General features: G+C 41.2%; 1 protein-coding gene across 6 annotated transcripts in view; it reads right to left on the reverse strand.

Moving 5' to 3' along the window:
- Positions 1–17,874, reverse strand: part of MYO6 (myosin VI) — a 326,341-nt gene that overhangs the window by 218,382 nt on the left and 90,085 nt on the right. For all 6 annotated transcript variants that reach the window (XM_069726515.1, XM_069726516.1, XM_069726514.1 and 3 more), the window contains exons 2-6: positions 14,085–14,227; positions 9,104–9,173; positions 6,108–6,181; positions 2,502–2,631; positions 960–1,065 (exon numbers count right to left, since the gene is read on the reverse strand). In XM_069726515.1, the coding sequence (XP_069582616.1) occupies positions 960–1,065; positions 2,502–2,631; positions 6,108–6,181; positions 9,104–9,173; positions 14,085–14,201 (497 nt within the window). In that variant the 5' untranslated portion in view covers positions 14,202–14,227. The remainder of the gene's footprint in view (positions 1–959; positions 1,066–2,501; positions 2,632–6,107; positions 6,182–9,103; positions 9,174–14,084; positions 14,228–17,874) is intronic.

Consider the following 17,874-nt stretch of genomic DNA (forward strand, 5'->3'; position numbering starts at 1 on the left):
ATGTTTAAAGTTTTGGAAATCAGTTTGTATCCAAATCTGGCTTTAAACTTCTCCACAACAGTATCACGGACTTGCCTGTTGTGTTCCTTGGTCTTCATGATGCTCTCTGTGCTTCAAACAGAACCCTGAGACTATCACAGAACAGGTGCATTTATACGGAGACTTGATTACACACAGGTGGATTATATTTATCATCATTAGGCATTTAGGGCACATTGGATCATTCAGAGATCCGCAATGAACTTCTGGAGTGAGTTTGCTGCACTGAAAGTAAAGGGGCTGAATAATATTGCACGCCCACTTTTTAGTTTTTGAATTTCCACAAAAATTTTAAATAACCAATACATTTCCTTCAACTTCACAATTGTGCTCCACTTGTTGTTGATTCTTCACCAAAAATTTACATTTGGTATCTTTATGTTTGAAGCATGACATGTGGGAAAAGGTTGAAAAGTTCAAGGGAGCCAAATACTTTCGCAAGGCACTGTACACACATACACACGTATACAATATATTACTCAAGCTGTGTGAGGGTTGCTTTCTGGTCAAGCATTGTAAGGGCCTGAACACAAGATTATGAAGCTCTGAAGGACCAAGATCAACAGGAGTAAGGGTATGCACCCTCGGTCAGGAATTGTAGCGTCCAAAAAGCTGTGTTCTACATTACAAGCACAGTAGGTGGGATTTATAGAAATCCCATGCCCACTGTGCTACTATCATGCTCATGGCAAATACAATCTATTGCTCACTTGTAATACGGTCAGAAAATAATATCTTAATTAATATAAGGTTTAACAAGAACCATCGAATAATACCTCCGCAAGGAAGGATACTTTACAGATGTTTTTTCACCATGCCTATAGCTAATTTGAGGAATTAATGCAATGAATGTAGAAATTATATCACGGATTCAATATTCTAAAATGTGGAGAAATCTTATTCATTTACTGTACACAAACCTCAGAACAAACTTTGTATTTTCTGTCTTGCCGGCTCCCGACTCTCCAGACACGATGATTGATTGGCTCATCTTCAAAACCTTCATGTCTCGAAAAGCCTTATCAGCTGGAACAAAATGTATTGTAATAAACAACAATTTAATGCTTCAGCAACTCACAACTAACAGTAGTGATTTACTTTAAGTTTGTTTCTATAAGGAGCGACTCAGAAAAGTCATAATAGGGAGGTAGTTTTAGTTCTTCTTTAATTGCAGCCCTGTCAATGACCAATGACTAACGCGTTAATAGGTCATTTAACTCTAGTTGTCCAAAAAGTCTTTTCACAAGAACCACATTTACCATTTAGTATGCTGTGCCCCTGAAGGGGATTTTAAGTTTTCATGTTCTCAGTGCAACATTATGTATATTGGTTTAGTTTAGTTTTCCATTTATTATTCCATTTTATTCCAAAACGAAACACTGTATTCACCTCCCAGTCTGTTGAAGACCCTTACTACTGGCTACTCTGTCCCCAACTAGTCTCCTGGCATGCTCAATGTCTCATGACTGCTTTGCGGTTTGGACTGAATGTAAAGGCTGCAGGTTATCAGCAGCCACTGATTGGTTGTAGTTGTCATGTGACATCATTTACGCCAGGAGACTAAACGGGAACAAAGTAGTCATGGTGGATAAATAGTGACAGCCCTGGAAAAGAGTACAGTTTTTCTTATTTGTTTTTTTTTAATTCTTCACCTTTCAGGGGGCCTCCAGCACCAGCTCCCTGTGGCTGCTCAAGCCTCCGCATTTTGGCTACAGTCATCAGTGCACTTCACCACTATAGCCAATCACTGAATGCTTTGGCTGTGCCGAAGTAGACAGTATGAGTTGCCGAGCTCAGTGATTAGCTACAGCGGTGATCCGTACTGTTAATAGGACGTCGCTACTGCAGCTAAAACACTGAGACCAGAGCAACGGCAGGGAGCCAACCTTGGATGCTGAGAAGGCAAGCGGTCCGGTCCGGGGCCTCCTATCTTCAAAGGATGACGTCCTCTTCTTGTCTTCACGCTGTGGCTCCAGCGCAGGCGTACTTTATCTGCCATGTGGAGGGCAGAGCAAAGTACTGCAGTGCGCAGGCGCCGGGAAAGGTCAGAGAGGACCAGTACCTGCACACTGCAGTACTTTGCTCTGTCCTCAACAGGGCAGATAAAGTACGCCTGCGCCGCAGCGTGAAGACAAGAAGAGGACGTCATCGTAAGAAAATGAGAGGCCCCGGACCAGACCACGACACCCATGGGACCCAGACCGCAGCGGGACCGCCCCTGGGTGAGTATAATCTAACCTCTTTTCTCATCTTTCAGGATACATCTACAGCATTACAGAATCTTCGATTTTGGGGGTGACAGGTTCCCTTTAAGAACAGGTGCCTGATCAAAATATAATAAATCTAAGACACATTTCAATTTATTAAATCCTGGCAGAAATGCTGACTAAACTAAATATTTTGCAGAAGCATAAATGAATGCAAAAACAAGACAAAGACAATTAGGAAGCAATAATACATACCTATCGCATATACATGTGGTGGTAAAGTTCCCAGTGATCGACCATGGTACATTTTAATATACTCGGAGGTATAGAGTTTGGGGACATCAAAATATGGATTCACCGCTATCAAAATATTGGCCACATAGGTCTAGTAAAAAAAAGACAAAAGTAGCAATAAATAAACTTTCAACACAAACAGCAATGCTTTATACCAGTACCAGAAAAAATGTTTGGGCAAATTCTTTATTGTATTTGTCCCTCTTTTTCCACAGTTTTTTGCCGTTTTTCACTTGCGCCTCATTCTTTTTGTTGCACTTTTTTTAAGCCTATTTTACACGTTTGCATGGGGGGGTTTTTTTAGATTCATCATTGTTTGCAGAGTTTGGGATTTCCAGATGTTTTCGGCTAATTTATCAATTATGACATTTTAAAAATTTGCAGCGGTTTTTGTGCAAATATACAACTGGAGTTATTTCACGTACATCTGACATTTTTGACAAAATGTTGCAACATTTTAGCAAAGCTTGCAGAGTTTTTGAATAAAAAAAAACACTAAACAAGTTAAAAGACCAAAAAAAAATATCACATTTTTGATTTTACATAAAATCCATGAACTATGTGCACTGTTTTGAAAAATTCAAGGAAAAAAAGTGACTTCCCAAAAAATCACACATGAAGAATCAGGCTCCTTGTGCCTAAATATATACTTTACTTTCTTAAGTCACAATCCGTTAAGCATGGACAAGAACTAAAACTGCACAAACTATAGATTAATACAAAGCAGTCTTTCTGGTACTATGATGTTACCCTAAAGTTAAAGTGTTCAACTCTTGAAGTGATAGAAATTGCCAAGAATGTCCTAGTCGAGAATCAAAATTAAAAACAAAACATAAAGAACCAGAAGAGTAAAACCCAAGCTTTACTAGACAGTTTATTAACCCTATGCTTAAGCAGATGAAAAGCGCAAAAAGCTAAAACGTAGGTGTCAATTACCATTATTTCGCCTAGGAAACAGTGTCAACCCTATATTGCAGCTGTCACTGTTTTGGCAGATGGCAAGATTACTTTTGTAATTTGGTCAGAATTAATTAAGCACAATTAGGCAACTTGATAGTAGTATAAAAGATTAAGCCTGTCATATGAGCCAGGAGGTGTCAAAGGAGACCTGTGCACGTTCCGCTTAAAAACAAGGAAAAAGAGAATGAAGTCAGGCAAGCCTCGAGCTACATTAGTAACTATCTAGTCTGACAAAGACCGCCACTCTATAGAAAAAGTAACCATTTGGTCATCCACTTTTTTAAAGATGACCTTTCACCAAATTTTTCATGTTAAAATGGACACCTGATAATATTCGCAGCAGAGCAGAATAAAACATTTTTCTTTTTGCCTCCTCATCGTAGAGATATTAGCTATCAAAGTATCTGGCACCTAAACCGTTAAAAAAAATTACGTACAAGGAGGCATTATCAGAGAGATTTCACTGCGGTCATGTAATTCTTCCCCTTTCTGACTCTTACCAATCATAAGTAGGAAGCAACACCCTGGAGAAAGAATAACTTGCCCCACAATAGCATTGATAAACAGTCTGCTCTCCTCACTGCAGCGTGATGACTGACGTGCTGGAGCACAGCAGAGCCGAGCGTGATTAACAGACACATTTCAGCTCTCATCTCTGATAGTCCGTGTAGGGGGAGGGGCAGTACAGCAAAAGTCTCCTTACAAACACTTCTAGTAGTTCTCCTCTAAAATTCAAATGAGTCAAAGCAAGTGTAGTGCTCCCAACTGTACTGCTTCTCTCCTCAAACTGCATGCTCTGTCATTATGTCTCACATCGGGCCTGTTTAAGTTGTAGTGGGGGCGTGTTCTTTTCCCCTTGTATATGGATGCCTGCTTATGATTGGTAGAGTTAGCTGCACTATGAGAAGAGAGCTCCTAAAAGTGTTTGTAACGAGACTGCTAGAAATGAGACCTAAAAGCTGTTAGATCACCACACTCAGGTCTGCTGTGCTCCAGCCCTTGTCATCACTCTGTAGTGAAGAAATAAGACTGTCTCTCAATTCCATTGTGGGGGCTTGTTCTTCTTTCCCCAGTGTGCTGATGCCTATTTATTATTGGTCAGCAACAGAACAGGAAGAAGTACACGCCCCCAGTGAAATCTCTCTGGGAATCCTCACTTGGACTTTAAAAATAACTGCTTATGTGCCAAATATACTGATTGCTAATATCCCTGCAACAGAGTGGTGAAATAAATAAAAATATATATATATTATTCTACTCTGCATCGCATAACAAAAAAAAAAGGTTAGAGCAAATCTGCGGCATTTCCATGAGTGAGCTAGTCCGCAAGTAACTCCTAGTTACTGTGTGTATATACTGTAAGAGTATGCTCACATAACGTAATTGCAGTTCATTTTTCTGTACCAAAAACTAGAGAGTGATGACAGGAAAACTGCTGCACACAATATATGTGTTTTTTTCCCATTCATTATAATGGGTAAAAATTACTAAAAAAAAGTTGAAAGAATTGACATGTATCAGACTGGAAAAAACACTGACGATTAACATGTCCATGGAAATAAAAGCAGTGCGAACATGAGATTTCAGAAATCCAATTTATTTTGCTAATAGTGTAATACGCTGAGTACAGTATGGAGCAAAAACACTGCAATACCATCACGTGTGAACATACCCTAAGGTGTGAAAACATCCACAATGAGTAATTAGTTACAGATTATTACAGCATTTCAGCACTTATTCTGTAAATTAGGTTACTTGCATTTTTTTAAACGCTATTACACTGTGTTTTTTCGTCTCTTTTTAATATGTTATGTTTTACATGAAGGCGCTTTGTTTTTATACTTCCTGGTATTTGGCTTTGACAAAACTTTATTGACACAGGCATGTGAGGATTACGTACATTTTTTACCTGCAGATTTTCTGCATCTAATGTAATTCTATGTGAAAAATCCACACATAGAACTCGGCGTACCCGCAATACAAAATGACAGGTTGCAGATTTCAAACACGCACCGCAGGTTAGGCTAGGTTCACATTGCGTTAGGGCAATCCGTTTAGCGCATATGCTAGCGGATTGCGCTAACGCAATGTCCCAAAAGGGATCGCGTTTGGCGATCCCGCTAGCGCAGATACCAGATCTGCGCTAGCGAGGAACGGACCTCGGACGCTGCAAGCAGCGTCCACGGTCCGTCCGAAACTAACGGGACATCGCTAGCGCGTGCCGAAAATGGCATGCGCTAGCGATGCGCTAGAGATCCGTTAGCACATTGCCGTCAATGGGTGCGCTAACGGATCCGTTGCATGGCGTTAATTGCGACAATTTCGCCATGTAACGTAGTCCGCTAGCGGACACCCATTAACGCAATGTGAACCTAGCCTAAGTTTATGTGGTGTAAAAAAATAAATAAATAAAACATAGTGGGCATGAGATTTCTAAACAACCTATCCATTATGCTGGGAATGTCAGTCACTGTATTTCTGAGCAGTGAAAATAGGCAACGTCAAAAATTTATCGGGGGGATTTAGTAACAATCATTATATTTGAATTTTTTCTCCCCGTTCTTGATAGATCTACTGTAAAAACAAATTGATTGTACAGAGACTTACATATATTTTATCTTTACTATATCGAACTTTAATGTTATGGAGGAGGGTAGCTTCATTGAGATACATCAAAGAACCTGCAAACAAAATAACGAGAGAATTATTAGTTTACAACTAGGACTGACCTTCTATACCTTACTGAAAACTTGTCTGCTGGGATATTACAATAACGGTCATTCATAAAACAACTCATATAATAAAGAAGACACTGGCAGAGTATAAAAGGTGAATCTCCACCATTGTGTTTCATGCTGGGAAGTTAAATCCTGGCAAAATGTGTTGGTTTTGAAAGATCACATACAGCAGACATGACTTTTTGCATATTTCGATGCTTTTCTTCATTAGTTTTCATATAATGCTACCTCCTTAGGCCTAGAGTCTATGACTGGAGCCTTCCAAGCTAATCTGTAAGGCTCCACTTATTTGGCAGAGGCCAAAGGAGTGTCCATTTGGCATCCATAAGGTTGGTACATGTTGGTATACCTTTAATGCGGTTTGGAATAGCGTAGTAGACTAAAAAAGGTATATAGTACAGCGTGTACTAAACGCAAAGGTAGATCATATCACTTAGGTGATGTTCACATTTGTGGATTTAACTATTCACATGTTGGCGTACATTGGTGCAGAGATATTGCTCCTTAGAAGCATTGTTACTAGTGGAGAATACCCCTGTATTGGCTCAGATTTTGTTTCTGTCCAATTTTTATGGAACTCAACGGGGAAAATCTCCATTATCCATCATGAGCCGAAGACATGAAGAGGTACTGTAAGACGCCATACATATGTATGGGCACTGTAAGCAGTACAGAGCATAACACGCCATATTCATCTATTCGAAGGACAACTCCGTAACGCGTAGCAGTACATTTTAAATATTTGTTTTTAAATAATTTTTGCCTCATGTTTGGACACTGATGACTCTGGGCAGCGCTATATGCACCACCTGAAAATCCAATTTTTTCTACTACTTGGATCTGGACCCCAACGGTATCTTGAAGACCAGCACCTAACAGAGTTCTCGTCCAGTTTACCCAGTGACGTGCCTCAGTTGCAGGTCTTCCATAGGTGAGCAGTAATTTAATCATTCTCAGATCTCCTACCTTGTTGATCCGCACAAGGTGCGCCTTCTTTCTCCTTCTTGATCTATTTGAAGGACAGGTCATTATCACTGTACACCAGAAACACCTCTTTTAGGTTTCTCCAGGTGTCTGTGTGTTCAGAACTGGCACATTGGTATTTGTCCAAGGGGCTCAACTCTAATGTAGGCTACTAATTATGAGCGAACATGCTCGGATACGGTCTTATTCGAGCATGCTCGTGTGCTAACCACATGTCTTCGGCATGCTCGAATAATATGTTCGAGTCCCCGCGGCTGTTAGACAGCTACAACACATGTAGGGAATGGCTGTGTGTTAGGTAATCCCTGCTTGTGTTGCGGCTGTCTAACAGTCACAAAAAATGCAGCCGCGAGGTCTCGAACATATTATGCGAGCACGCCGGAGACACTCTGTTAGCAACCGAGCACGTTGGCTCATCACTATAGGCTACCAATCAATTTTTAAGCTATTCGAAAAAAAGACAAAATGAAATTAAAATAGTCATATCTAGTGATGAGCGAGTGTACTCGTTGCTCTGGTTTTCCCCGAGCACACTTGAGTGGTCTCAGAGTATTTATGACTGCTCGGAGATTTAGTTTTCATTGCAGCAGCTGAATGATTTACAGCTACTAACCAGCTTGATTACATGTGGGGATTCCCTAGCAACCAGGCAACTCCCACATGTACTCAGCCTGTCTAGTAGCTGTAAATCATTCAGCTGCGGTGATGAAAACTAAATCTCCGAGCAGTTCTAAATACTCGGAGGTCACCCGAGCGTGCTCGGGAAAAACCAGAGCAACGAGTACACTCGCTCATCATTAATCATATCCCACCACAGGAGCATGTGAGGGTGCCGCCAATCAGTGGTTCAGCTTTGGTCAGTGATGGGTTGCAGTGTTCACACACCACGACTTTGGGATGTCATTACTGTAGGACCTGGGATTGGGCAACAGAGGATTGGTCATAAAAGAAGATTTGACTTTTTTTTTTTTTTCATTTTACCACTTCATTTAAAAATTAGGAAACCTGGACAGCCTGTTTACGGCAGAGTAAACACCTATAAGGCTCTTAAAACCACAGGGGGTTCCGACTGCCGTTCACTGTGGAACCGAACTGCTGGAATTGGGGCTTTATAATCCCCAAAAAGGGACTCTGCAGTTCCGTCCTGAATGGATCAGAGGTGTGCATCCTCGGCCTCTGCTTCATTCATTGTGTATGGGACTTCTGAGGGAAGCGCTTGGCTATTTACAAAAATACAGTCGAAAATAAAAAAACTGGAGAATATTATTCTATGACATTGCTCTGTAATTACCTCCAAATCATTCAGCTGCAATATAATATGTACGCCTTCCTGTCCTATATATCTATAGGGACAATACAGGAAGGGAAGTTTTTTGTTTTGTTTTGTTTTTTAAAAAAAGTGACATCTATAAACAGATGTATAACAAGTTAAAGGCCAATTATAATGGATAACAATAAGCAATAAGCTCATAGTGGGAATGTCACATACAAAAGATAAATGGAACTGGACTTTGCACAGTAATTGTCTTCCGCATGAATGTGAGTAACAATTATAGAGTTTCCAGTTATAAAGACCAATTCCTTGTTAATGGGTAACTTATCCATGTAATGATAAAGGGATTCGTCAGTGCAAAGGATTAGTACTGCTGAAAATGACTGCCGAATACTGCAGCATTCATGTGCTGTATATCATGGGTTCCCAGGCTTACAAAACCCATTTTTAAGGACATAGAGATACTGATTTATTCAAATACAATGATGTCACAAACTGGTTAAACCAGCTGAAAAGCACACACACAACAGCATGTAACATACACCTACATCCCAAGAAAAGGTGTGAATGTACACATAGAAAAGGAGCCAAACACCGTAGATACGTACAGTTGTCTTCCACATGTTTCGCGGTGTCCTCTTCTGCAGGAAAAACCTGGTTTATAGCTGCCAAAAAATTCTATAGAAACATAATAAAATGCACACTGTGAGCATAACTAGATCTCATGCAAAGACTTACAAAAGAAATTGGTGTACAATAAATAAAAGTAGAATACAAACAAGTACAGAAAGATAAAGGAGATGTTCTCCAATACATTATTTTATTGTTACATTGTACCTAAAATGATGTACAGTATAAATCAGACTATAGGATGCACTTTTTTCCCCCAAAAAATTGGGGGGGTGTCTTATAGTCGGAATGTACTTACGAGGAGTGTGGCGGCAGCATGAGTCGGGCGATTCCAACGGCCCTGGGCTGGGAAGAGGGGGTGCTCAGTGGTGCGAGGGCTCTGCCGTCATTTTGTGAAAGTGTGGAGCCCCTGCACTTCCATTGCTGCAATGTGGTGGCCTCCGGGAAAATGGCCGCTTGAGGCAGCGCATGTGCAGATTGAGATCTCGGCAATGAGAACTCAATCTGCACATGCGCCACCTCCGGCGACCATTTTTCTGGATGCCACTGTATTGCAGCAATGGATGTGCAGGGGCTCCGGGCTGTCACAAGATATCGGCAGAGCCCCCCTGCACCACCGAACACCGCAGAACCTGCCGCACCAGTCTGGGATGGGAGTCAGATCATCATCAGACCTTTGAACACCTCCTGTGACCCCGCCCCACCAGCACTGATTCCCTCCCCCCGGTAAGTTGAATTCAGACTGTAAGACAGACCCCCATTTGATGCATTCGTTTTTTCCTATTTTCCTTCTGAAAATTTGGGGTGCATCTTATGGTCTGGTGCGTCTTATAGTCCGAAAAATACGGTAACTTTTATGATAGTATTGATTAAAAATATGTTCATAAGAACTACAGTACAGATCAAAGTGAGTATGACTTCACCTATCTGGGATAACTCATCTCTTCAAGAATTTAACCATATGGAAGGAATGGGAGAATGGAGGGAAAAGGGCATTAGGCTATTAGGACAACTGATTCACAATGGGAGTCTTAGGTCTTATGATGCGCTTCAGCAGGAATTTCAGTTTCCGGGGTTGAAATGGTATCAATATAGGAGAGTTCAGCACGCTTTTCAGGCACAGAGGAGGAGGGGGCCCATAGTGATTCAGAAGGATCTCATGTTAGACTGTATACTAAATAATAATGGAACAAAGGGGGCTATATCGGAAGTATATGGGGATTTATTACACACATTTTTGGAGGATTACCCGATTAAAGCTAGAGAGAAATGGGAGGCCGAACTGGGGGAAATAGACGATGACAAATGGGGGTCTATTCTGGAATACATTCCTAAATTGTCAATGAGTGAGCCTGGGAGACTGTCGCAACTGTATGTGGTTAATAGGGCCTATAGGACACCTGACTTGTTGTTCAAAGCCGGAGTGAGATTGGATTCTGAGTGCCCTAGGTGCACTCAGACTGAGGCGGGTATGCTTCACATGTTGTGGGTGTGCCCCAGGCTCTTTTCGTATTGGGTAGCAGTGTTGAACCAAATTGGGGTGCTTTATGGATGTGCGGTTCCCAGGGATCCAGTGGTTTGTATACTTGGGTATGTGGAGGAATTGTCGGCCGATGAAACTGCCAAAATGGCAATAGCTAGATTGCTCTTCGTTGCAAGGAAAGTGATTGCGAGATACTGGATTAGGGAGGAACCTCCAACCAGACGAGAGTTTGTTGCACAAGTGAATCATATTGTCCAGCTCGAAAAAAGCATCTATACCAAGAGGAATAAGATGGGATTTTTTCAAAAGCTATGGCAGCCATGGCTAAATGGGAATGATTAAGAGGTTGTGGAAAACAATGTTAATAATGCAATATGTTTGTAATAAAGAAGATCTTCTTGTGGAGGAGGGGGGGAAAGTTGGGGTTGGTTATCTGAGGGAGGGAGGGGGGAGAAGGGGTATATTTTCTTGCTAAAATAAAAAACACAAATGCACCTTGTTGTATAAGTAGATAACATTTATTATGATCAATAAAAATTTATCTGATTAAAAAAAAGTGAGTATGACTGCAGCATCAGACTACACAGCGTTTGTTTGTAGTCTGTAACCATGGAGACATACAAGCAACCATAGGAGCTATAGGCATAGACTGATTTTGGAAGCACGGGAATTATTTATGAAGGTGAACATTGCGTTCATATGCAAGTTGCTGACGATTAAACATTTTGCTAATTATTAGATTAAAACGTCTAGCCAGCCAAGGGACAGAGCACTGTTGTATTGTTATGTTACTCAACTTTAAACAAATACTTTATAATAGGCTAAATTGTGCACACTACATAAATATATTAGTGATCAGAAAAAAATCTATTTTTTTTCTAATATACTGTACTTCTACTTAGGACTTGCAGGAAAGCAAGGATGTTCTACTTACATAAAAGATGGCAATACACATTAGTTAGCCTCAATCTACTCCTAAGTGTTGAGCAACCAATCGTCCGGTTAATCATTTCACTGACCAAAACCATACACAATTGTAGTCCATATTGGTCATATTCATAGACATAAGAAAGCTGTTGGCTGAGCCTTCATATGCTTTTAATGAGAAGAGGGGCGAAAGCTGCCAGCAGAAACCATGTCGCTGGAGAACAATAGGATCAAGTGTTTACATTTACACTGGTTGATTTTTTGCTCAACCCAATATTTGTCAGTGGAAAATCAGGAGACCTAATGAGTATGGGGAGCCTTTATATTGGGTCAAAATGACCATATATGTTCAAGGACACCAGCTAAACAAGTAAGAATCCATTTACACAGACCAACCAGCGGCACAAGATGTTCACTAATCGGCAGTTATTTGAATGCCTGTTTATACAGGCAAACCAAAGTAAATGCTGAGCATGGAGAACCTGTACTAGATCACTCAGCACGTATAGGCTCACATTGGTCGTGACAGTGTGAGTAATGTTCACACAGGACAATGCACCGCCGAGAACGATGATGATCATTTATGCTGCATAAAAAATCATTTCACCTGATGGACAAGCTCGTTTTGCACATTCATTGAGTTAAGGTACCGTCACATTTAGCGACGCTGCAGCGATCTAGACAACGATCCCGATCGCTGCAGCGTCGCTGTGTGGTCGCTGGAGAGCTGTCACACAGACAGCTCTCCAGCGACCAACTATGCGAAGTCCCCTGGTAACCAGGGTAAATATCGGGTTACTAAGCGCAGGGACGCGCTTAGTAACCTGATGTTTACCCTGGTTACCAGCGTAAACGTAAAAAAAAAAAAAAACACTACATACTTACATTCCGGTGTCTGTCCCCCGGCGCTGTGCTTCTCTGCACAGTGTAAGCGCCGTCCGGAAAGCACAGCGGTGACGTCACCGCTGTGCTCTGCTTTACGGCCGGCCGGCGCTTACACAGTGCAGAGAAGCAGAGCGCCGGAAGACAGACACCGGAATGTAAGTATGTAGTGTTTTATTTTTTTTACATTTACACTGGTAACCAGGGTAAACATCGGGTTACTAAGCACGGCCCTGCTGGATACCAGTGAAGACATTGCTGAATCGGCGTCACACACACCGATTCAGCAACGTCTGCGGGAGATCCAGCGACGAAATAAAGTTCTAGACTTTCTGTTCCGACCAACAATGTCACAGCAGGATCCAGATCGCTGCTGCGTGTCAAACACAACGATATCACTATCCATGACGCTGCAACGTCACGGATCGCTAGCGATATCGTTGTTAAGTTGGCCAGTGTGAAGGTACCTTTATCGGTGGCCTGTTTACATGGCAAGACAATCAAGACAATCCATTCATGATTATCTTGCCAAGTAAATGAACCTTGAAGAATGATTATCGATGGAAGATCTATTATCTAACTATCAGACGAAAAAAAAAAAAAATCATGACTAAAGGTTTCGTCACATTTAGCGACGCTGCAGCGATCTAGACAACGATCCCGATCGCTGCAGCGTCGCTATGTGGTCGCTGGAGAGCTGTCACACAGACAGCTCTCCAGCGACCAACTATGCGAAGTCCCCTGGTAACCAGGGTAAACATCGGGTTACTAAGTGCAGGGCCGCGCTTAGTAACCCGATGTTTACCCTGGTTACCATCGTAAACGTAAAAAAAGCAAACACTACATACTTACATTCCGGTGTCTGTCCCCCGGCGCTGTGCTTCTCTGCACTAAGCGCCGGCCGGAAAGCGCTTTCCGGCCGGCGCTTACACAGTGCAGAGAAGCACAGCGCCGGGGGACAGACACCGGAATGTAAGTATGTAGTGTTTGCTTTTTTTTACGTTTACACTGGTAACCAGGGTAAACATCGGATTACTAAGCGCAGCCCTGCGCTTAGTAACCCGATGTTTACCCTGGTTACCAGTGAAGACATCGCTGAATCGGCGTCACACACGCCGATTCAGCGATGTCTGCGGGAGTCCAGCGACGAAATAAAGTTCTGGACTTTCTGCGCCGACCAACGATGTCACAGCAGGATCCTGATCGCTGCTGCGTGTCAAACTCAACGATATCGCTAGCCAGGACGCTGCAACGTCACGGATCGCTAGCGATATCGTTCAGTGTGAAGGTACCTAAACTTTTTTTTTCAAACAATGACTGCGAGTCATCTGTGGGCAAAAATGATCAATTTCACCTGGTTAAAGATCTTTATGCTTGAAATTATTCATTTTCAACTCATATGTATGGCTAATTTACAGAAGACTGGTTCTGTCTTATCCTCAAGATAAAGCCAAGGAATTAAAATTCCCTAAAACTCTACATTTCAGTTACAAATTGCTTCTAAATAGTCAATCTCAGAACTCCTTCAACTTTAAATAAAGACTATCTCAGGGGACTTTACACACTATACCGGGTGCACGCAAAACAAAAATATGAGGACCCTATGGAAAAAATATTTAGAGCAATGTAATTTCTAAAGTGGTGTAGTAAAACACAATAAAGCTTACCTTTCCCTTTTGATTTAGTGGCTCAATTGTTAGAGAATCTGGTCCAATATCCACAATGTTACCCAACTGAAAGCCATCAGTTGGGTGAGGTGCCCAGACTGGCCTCCCGTCCTCCATGGTGCTCTTCCACTGTTCTCAGTTCACTGAATTAAAAAGAAAAACAAGACACCCATCATAATCATTATTTATATCAATGATAATGTATTAAGAGGTGGACTTATATGGAAGTATCCATTTGGTCTCTCATTTGGTATCATTTATAGGGTAAGATACTTAAATTTGTTGTTCATACATGTGACTAATCACAATAGGTTGAGCAGTATATCAGACATCAAGATAGCCAGAAGACAAAGGACTATGCTGGCCAACAGTGAGCATCTGCCGAATCAAGTGTTCCTTCCATTACATTTTAATCTCATCTTAGAACATGACGTTTTTTGCTAGAAGATGGCTTGGATACGCCATAACTTTATGATCAATTGGGATCAGACCTCATGCTCTCCTTGGCCAACTAGCTGTAAGGGAAATTGCCCTTGAATGGGGCAGTGCTGCATCTATCGGTAATTTATGCAGAAGATTTGTAGATATTCCAGAGGTCAGAACACCACCGATCAAAAGCAACATGCCATCACTTTTGGGAAAGGGTTGTGAAAACCTTTTCAGGGCTTCAATACATATAAGGTATACATAAAAACAGGTTCCACTGATACATATTAATCCAAGTAGCAGGCCATGTGCCCATAAAGGGTCAACTTAGGCAAACATAAAGGACACTCCAGAAACATAAATCCTACAAAAACCTCACGGAGTTAATAGTCCAAACCTCAAGTGAGTAAAATATATAAAATCATTTTATTTTCTACACATTAACATACAATACTATACAACCTACACAAGACAAGGTACATCCAGAGCTCGTATGTGAAGGACAAACACCACTGAAGTAGCAGGATGGGATTAGCCTGCACACATATGTATACAAAATGACCTAGCACATATAAGGTATGTTCTAAAAGTGCACAGTGCAAGACCGAATCCAGGGCCAAAAAATCATTAAGTGCTCTTAGTCCAGTTATTATACGGGCATAAATGCATACACAGCCAAGAAAAGCACTCAATCAAGAGAATACAGGCCTTACCCATCATTCACTGCTAATGCGTGTCCTAATTGCAGCCCCGGCGCGCGTTTTGCATGGGCTTCCACGGGGGGCTGTAACTAAGTATGTGTCCTGAGTGCTATTTAACACAACCCCGCAGCTGTATGTAATCAACAGCGCCGTATTCGGCACATGCGCACCGCCAAATCAGGCATGTAGAGCGCATCACCCCCGGCCATCTCTGTGCACAGAGCGGGTTGACATCACTTCCCACTATGTCACTTCCGGATACGGGGAGGGATGGGCAACAGAACCCGCTGTGGCGCGCATGCTGTAAATGCCATTTTGTATTTGGGAACGATTGAGAGCAGCAGGTACGTGGTAACAGGGAGGTATCTAAAGAAGAATACACCCAGAACCCCATTGCGGCATACATACGAATGCACTATAATCACCATATAGGGAAAGGCAGCAGATATCCAGTGACTAAGAAAAAAATCCTATTATATGGAGTAGACAGCACTCATCAATATGTGAAAATACTAACACCCTATCAGTGTATAGCTAAAGTGACAAGTGCAAAAAATGTGCAAAGAATGCAAGAAATAAAGTGCAAAGATACATATCATAAAGTGTATATCTACTATATAATTGTCTAAGGGTCACTTCCGTCTGTCTGTCTGTCTTTCTGTCTGTCTGTCTTTCTGTCTGGCTGTGTCGGTTCTGTTATATACTACGTCGACTGTGCAATATACTACATGGCTCTGTTATATACTACGTGGCTGTGCAGTATACTACGTAGCTATGCAATATACTACATGCCTCTACAATATACTACGTGGCTATGTTACATACTACGTGGCTCTGCTATATACTACGTCGCTGACCAATATACTATATAGCTGTGCAATACACTACGTAGCTGTGCAATACACTATGTGACTGTGTTATATACTACGTGGCTGTGCAGTATACTATGTGCCTGTGCAATATACTACGTGGCTCTACAATATACGGTACTACGTGGCTATGTTATATACTACATGGCTCTGCTATATACTACGTGGCTGACCAATATACTACATACCTGTGCAATACACTACGTGGCTATGTTATATACTACGTGGTTGTGTTATATACTACATAGCTTGGCTATATACTACGTACGCTGTGTTACATACTACGCAGCTCTCATATACTACGTAGCTATGTTACATACTACGTCGGTTGTGGTATATACTACGTTACTGTGCAATATAGTACGTAGCCTGTGCTATATACTACCTACATATTCTAGAATACCCGACACGTTAGAATCGGGACACCATCTAGTAACCATATAATATTCTTCCAACATAAAGGATTATTCAGCATACAATTATATATTCACAAAAAAAATGAATAAAATATAAATAAAGAAAATGGTGAAAGAAAAAACATAAAAAATAATAAGTAAAAAATAAATAAATCATAAATAAGAATATATGCTGCACTATTCAGGTCCCATAAGACGAATAGGCATGCTGTTCTTTGATAACCAGGACTCAAGGGTTTCTTCAGATAGTAAGTCATAGGTCCTCCATGCTGATAGGCACTCAGGGCATCAAACAATATTGAAAGTGATATGAAACGCATGCTAGCCCAAGTGGAATGCTGCTGGATAGTTACATTAGGTACCATGGCCCCGAAAGGCCTGAATGAACAACTCAGCTTTGCGTCCTTTTTGTGAATTGGTTGGATTTTCTCCTTTGGTTCTAGATTTTAACTTTGTGTGTTCCTTGTATATTTTTTTAGTACCTTTATCTCACTTTCAGTATTCTTTCAATGGTGTTTGTCCTTCACATACGAGTTCTGGATGTACCTTGTCTTGTGTAGGTTGTATAGTATTGTATGTTGATGTGTAGAAAATAAAATGATTTGATATAGTTTACTCACTTGAGGTTTGGACTATTTACTCCGTGAGGTTTTTGTAGGATTCATATAGGGTATACATTTAAGCTTTTATATAACCATAAAATACATTAGGAGGATGTTCCACAGAATCAAAAAAAACAAATTACCGGTATATCAACGATATCTTCTCCACTGACAACACACATTCATTACAAGGTGTCTAGCTGGGCACCTCCAGCACGCAATGATCACATGCAGGGAGAATGGCACCACACCTTATTACCTCCCTTTGTTTTATAACCATGCTCAAGCACCAATAAGGTCCCTTTATTAAAAGCAATGACACGATTTAGACATTATGAATGCTCATCGCTGCCAGTTACATCTACTGTAAACCAAGCCCCTGTTTTCTTCACCATAAAAGCAATATGTATGAACGCCTTTGTCTGAATACTCGAGTAAAGTATCAAAGCCAAGCAACAGACTTGGGTGAGAACCAGAAACATGACCCTCACATACTATTCTAAGGGACAACAGTTTATGATTGGGAGTTTCCACACAGTGTTATTAGTCTCCATTTATTATGCACCGTACTGTAAGTAAGCGTGCAATAAAAGCAACCCTGAGTCATACACTCAAAACTGAGGAGTCCTGGATAAGCAACACTTACAAGCCATCAGCAAAATATAGATTATACATGATGGTCTACATTGCATGGTAATAGGGTTTTTGATATAGGAAAAGCAGTTGTAGAGAATTTTACATAAACTGCATGTATGGGAAAATTTAATGAACATACC

The sequence above is a fragment of the Ranitomeya imitator genome, chromosome 5 (assembly GCF_032444005.1).
Source record: "Ranitomeya imitator isolate aRanImi1 chromosome 5, aRanImi1.pri, whole genome shotgun sequence".
Classification (NCBI taxonomy): domain Eukaryota; kingdom Metazoa; phylum Chordata; class Amphibia; order Anura; family Dendrobatidae; genus Ranitomeya; species Ranitomeya imitator.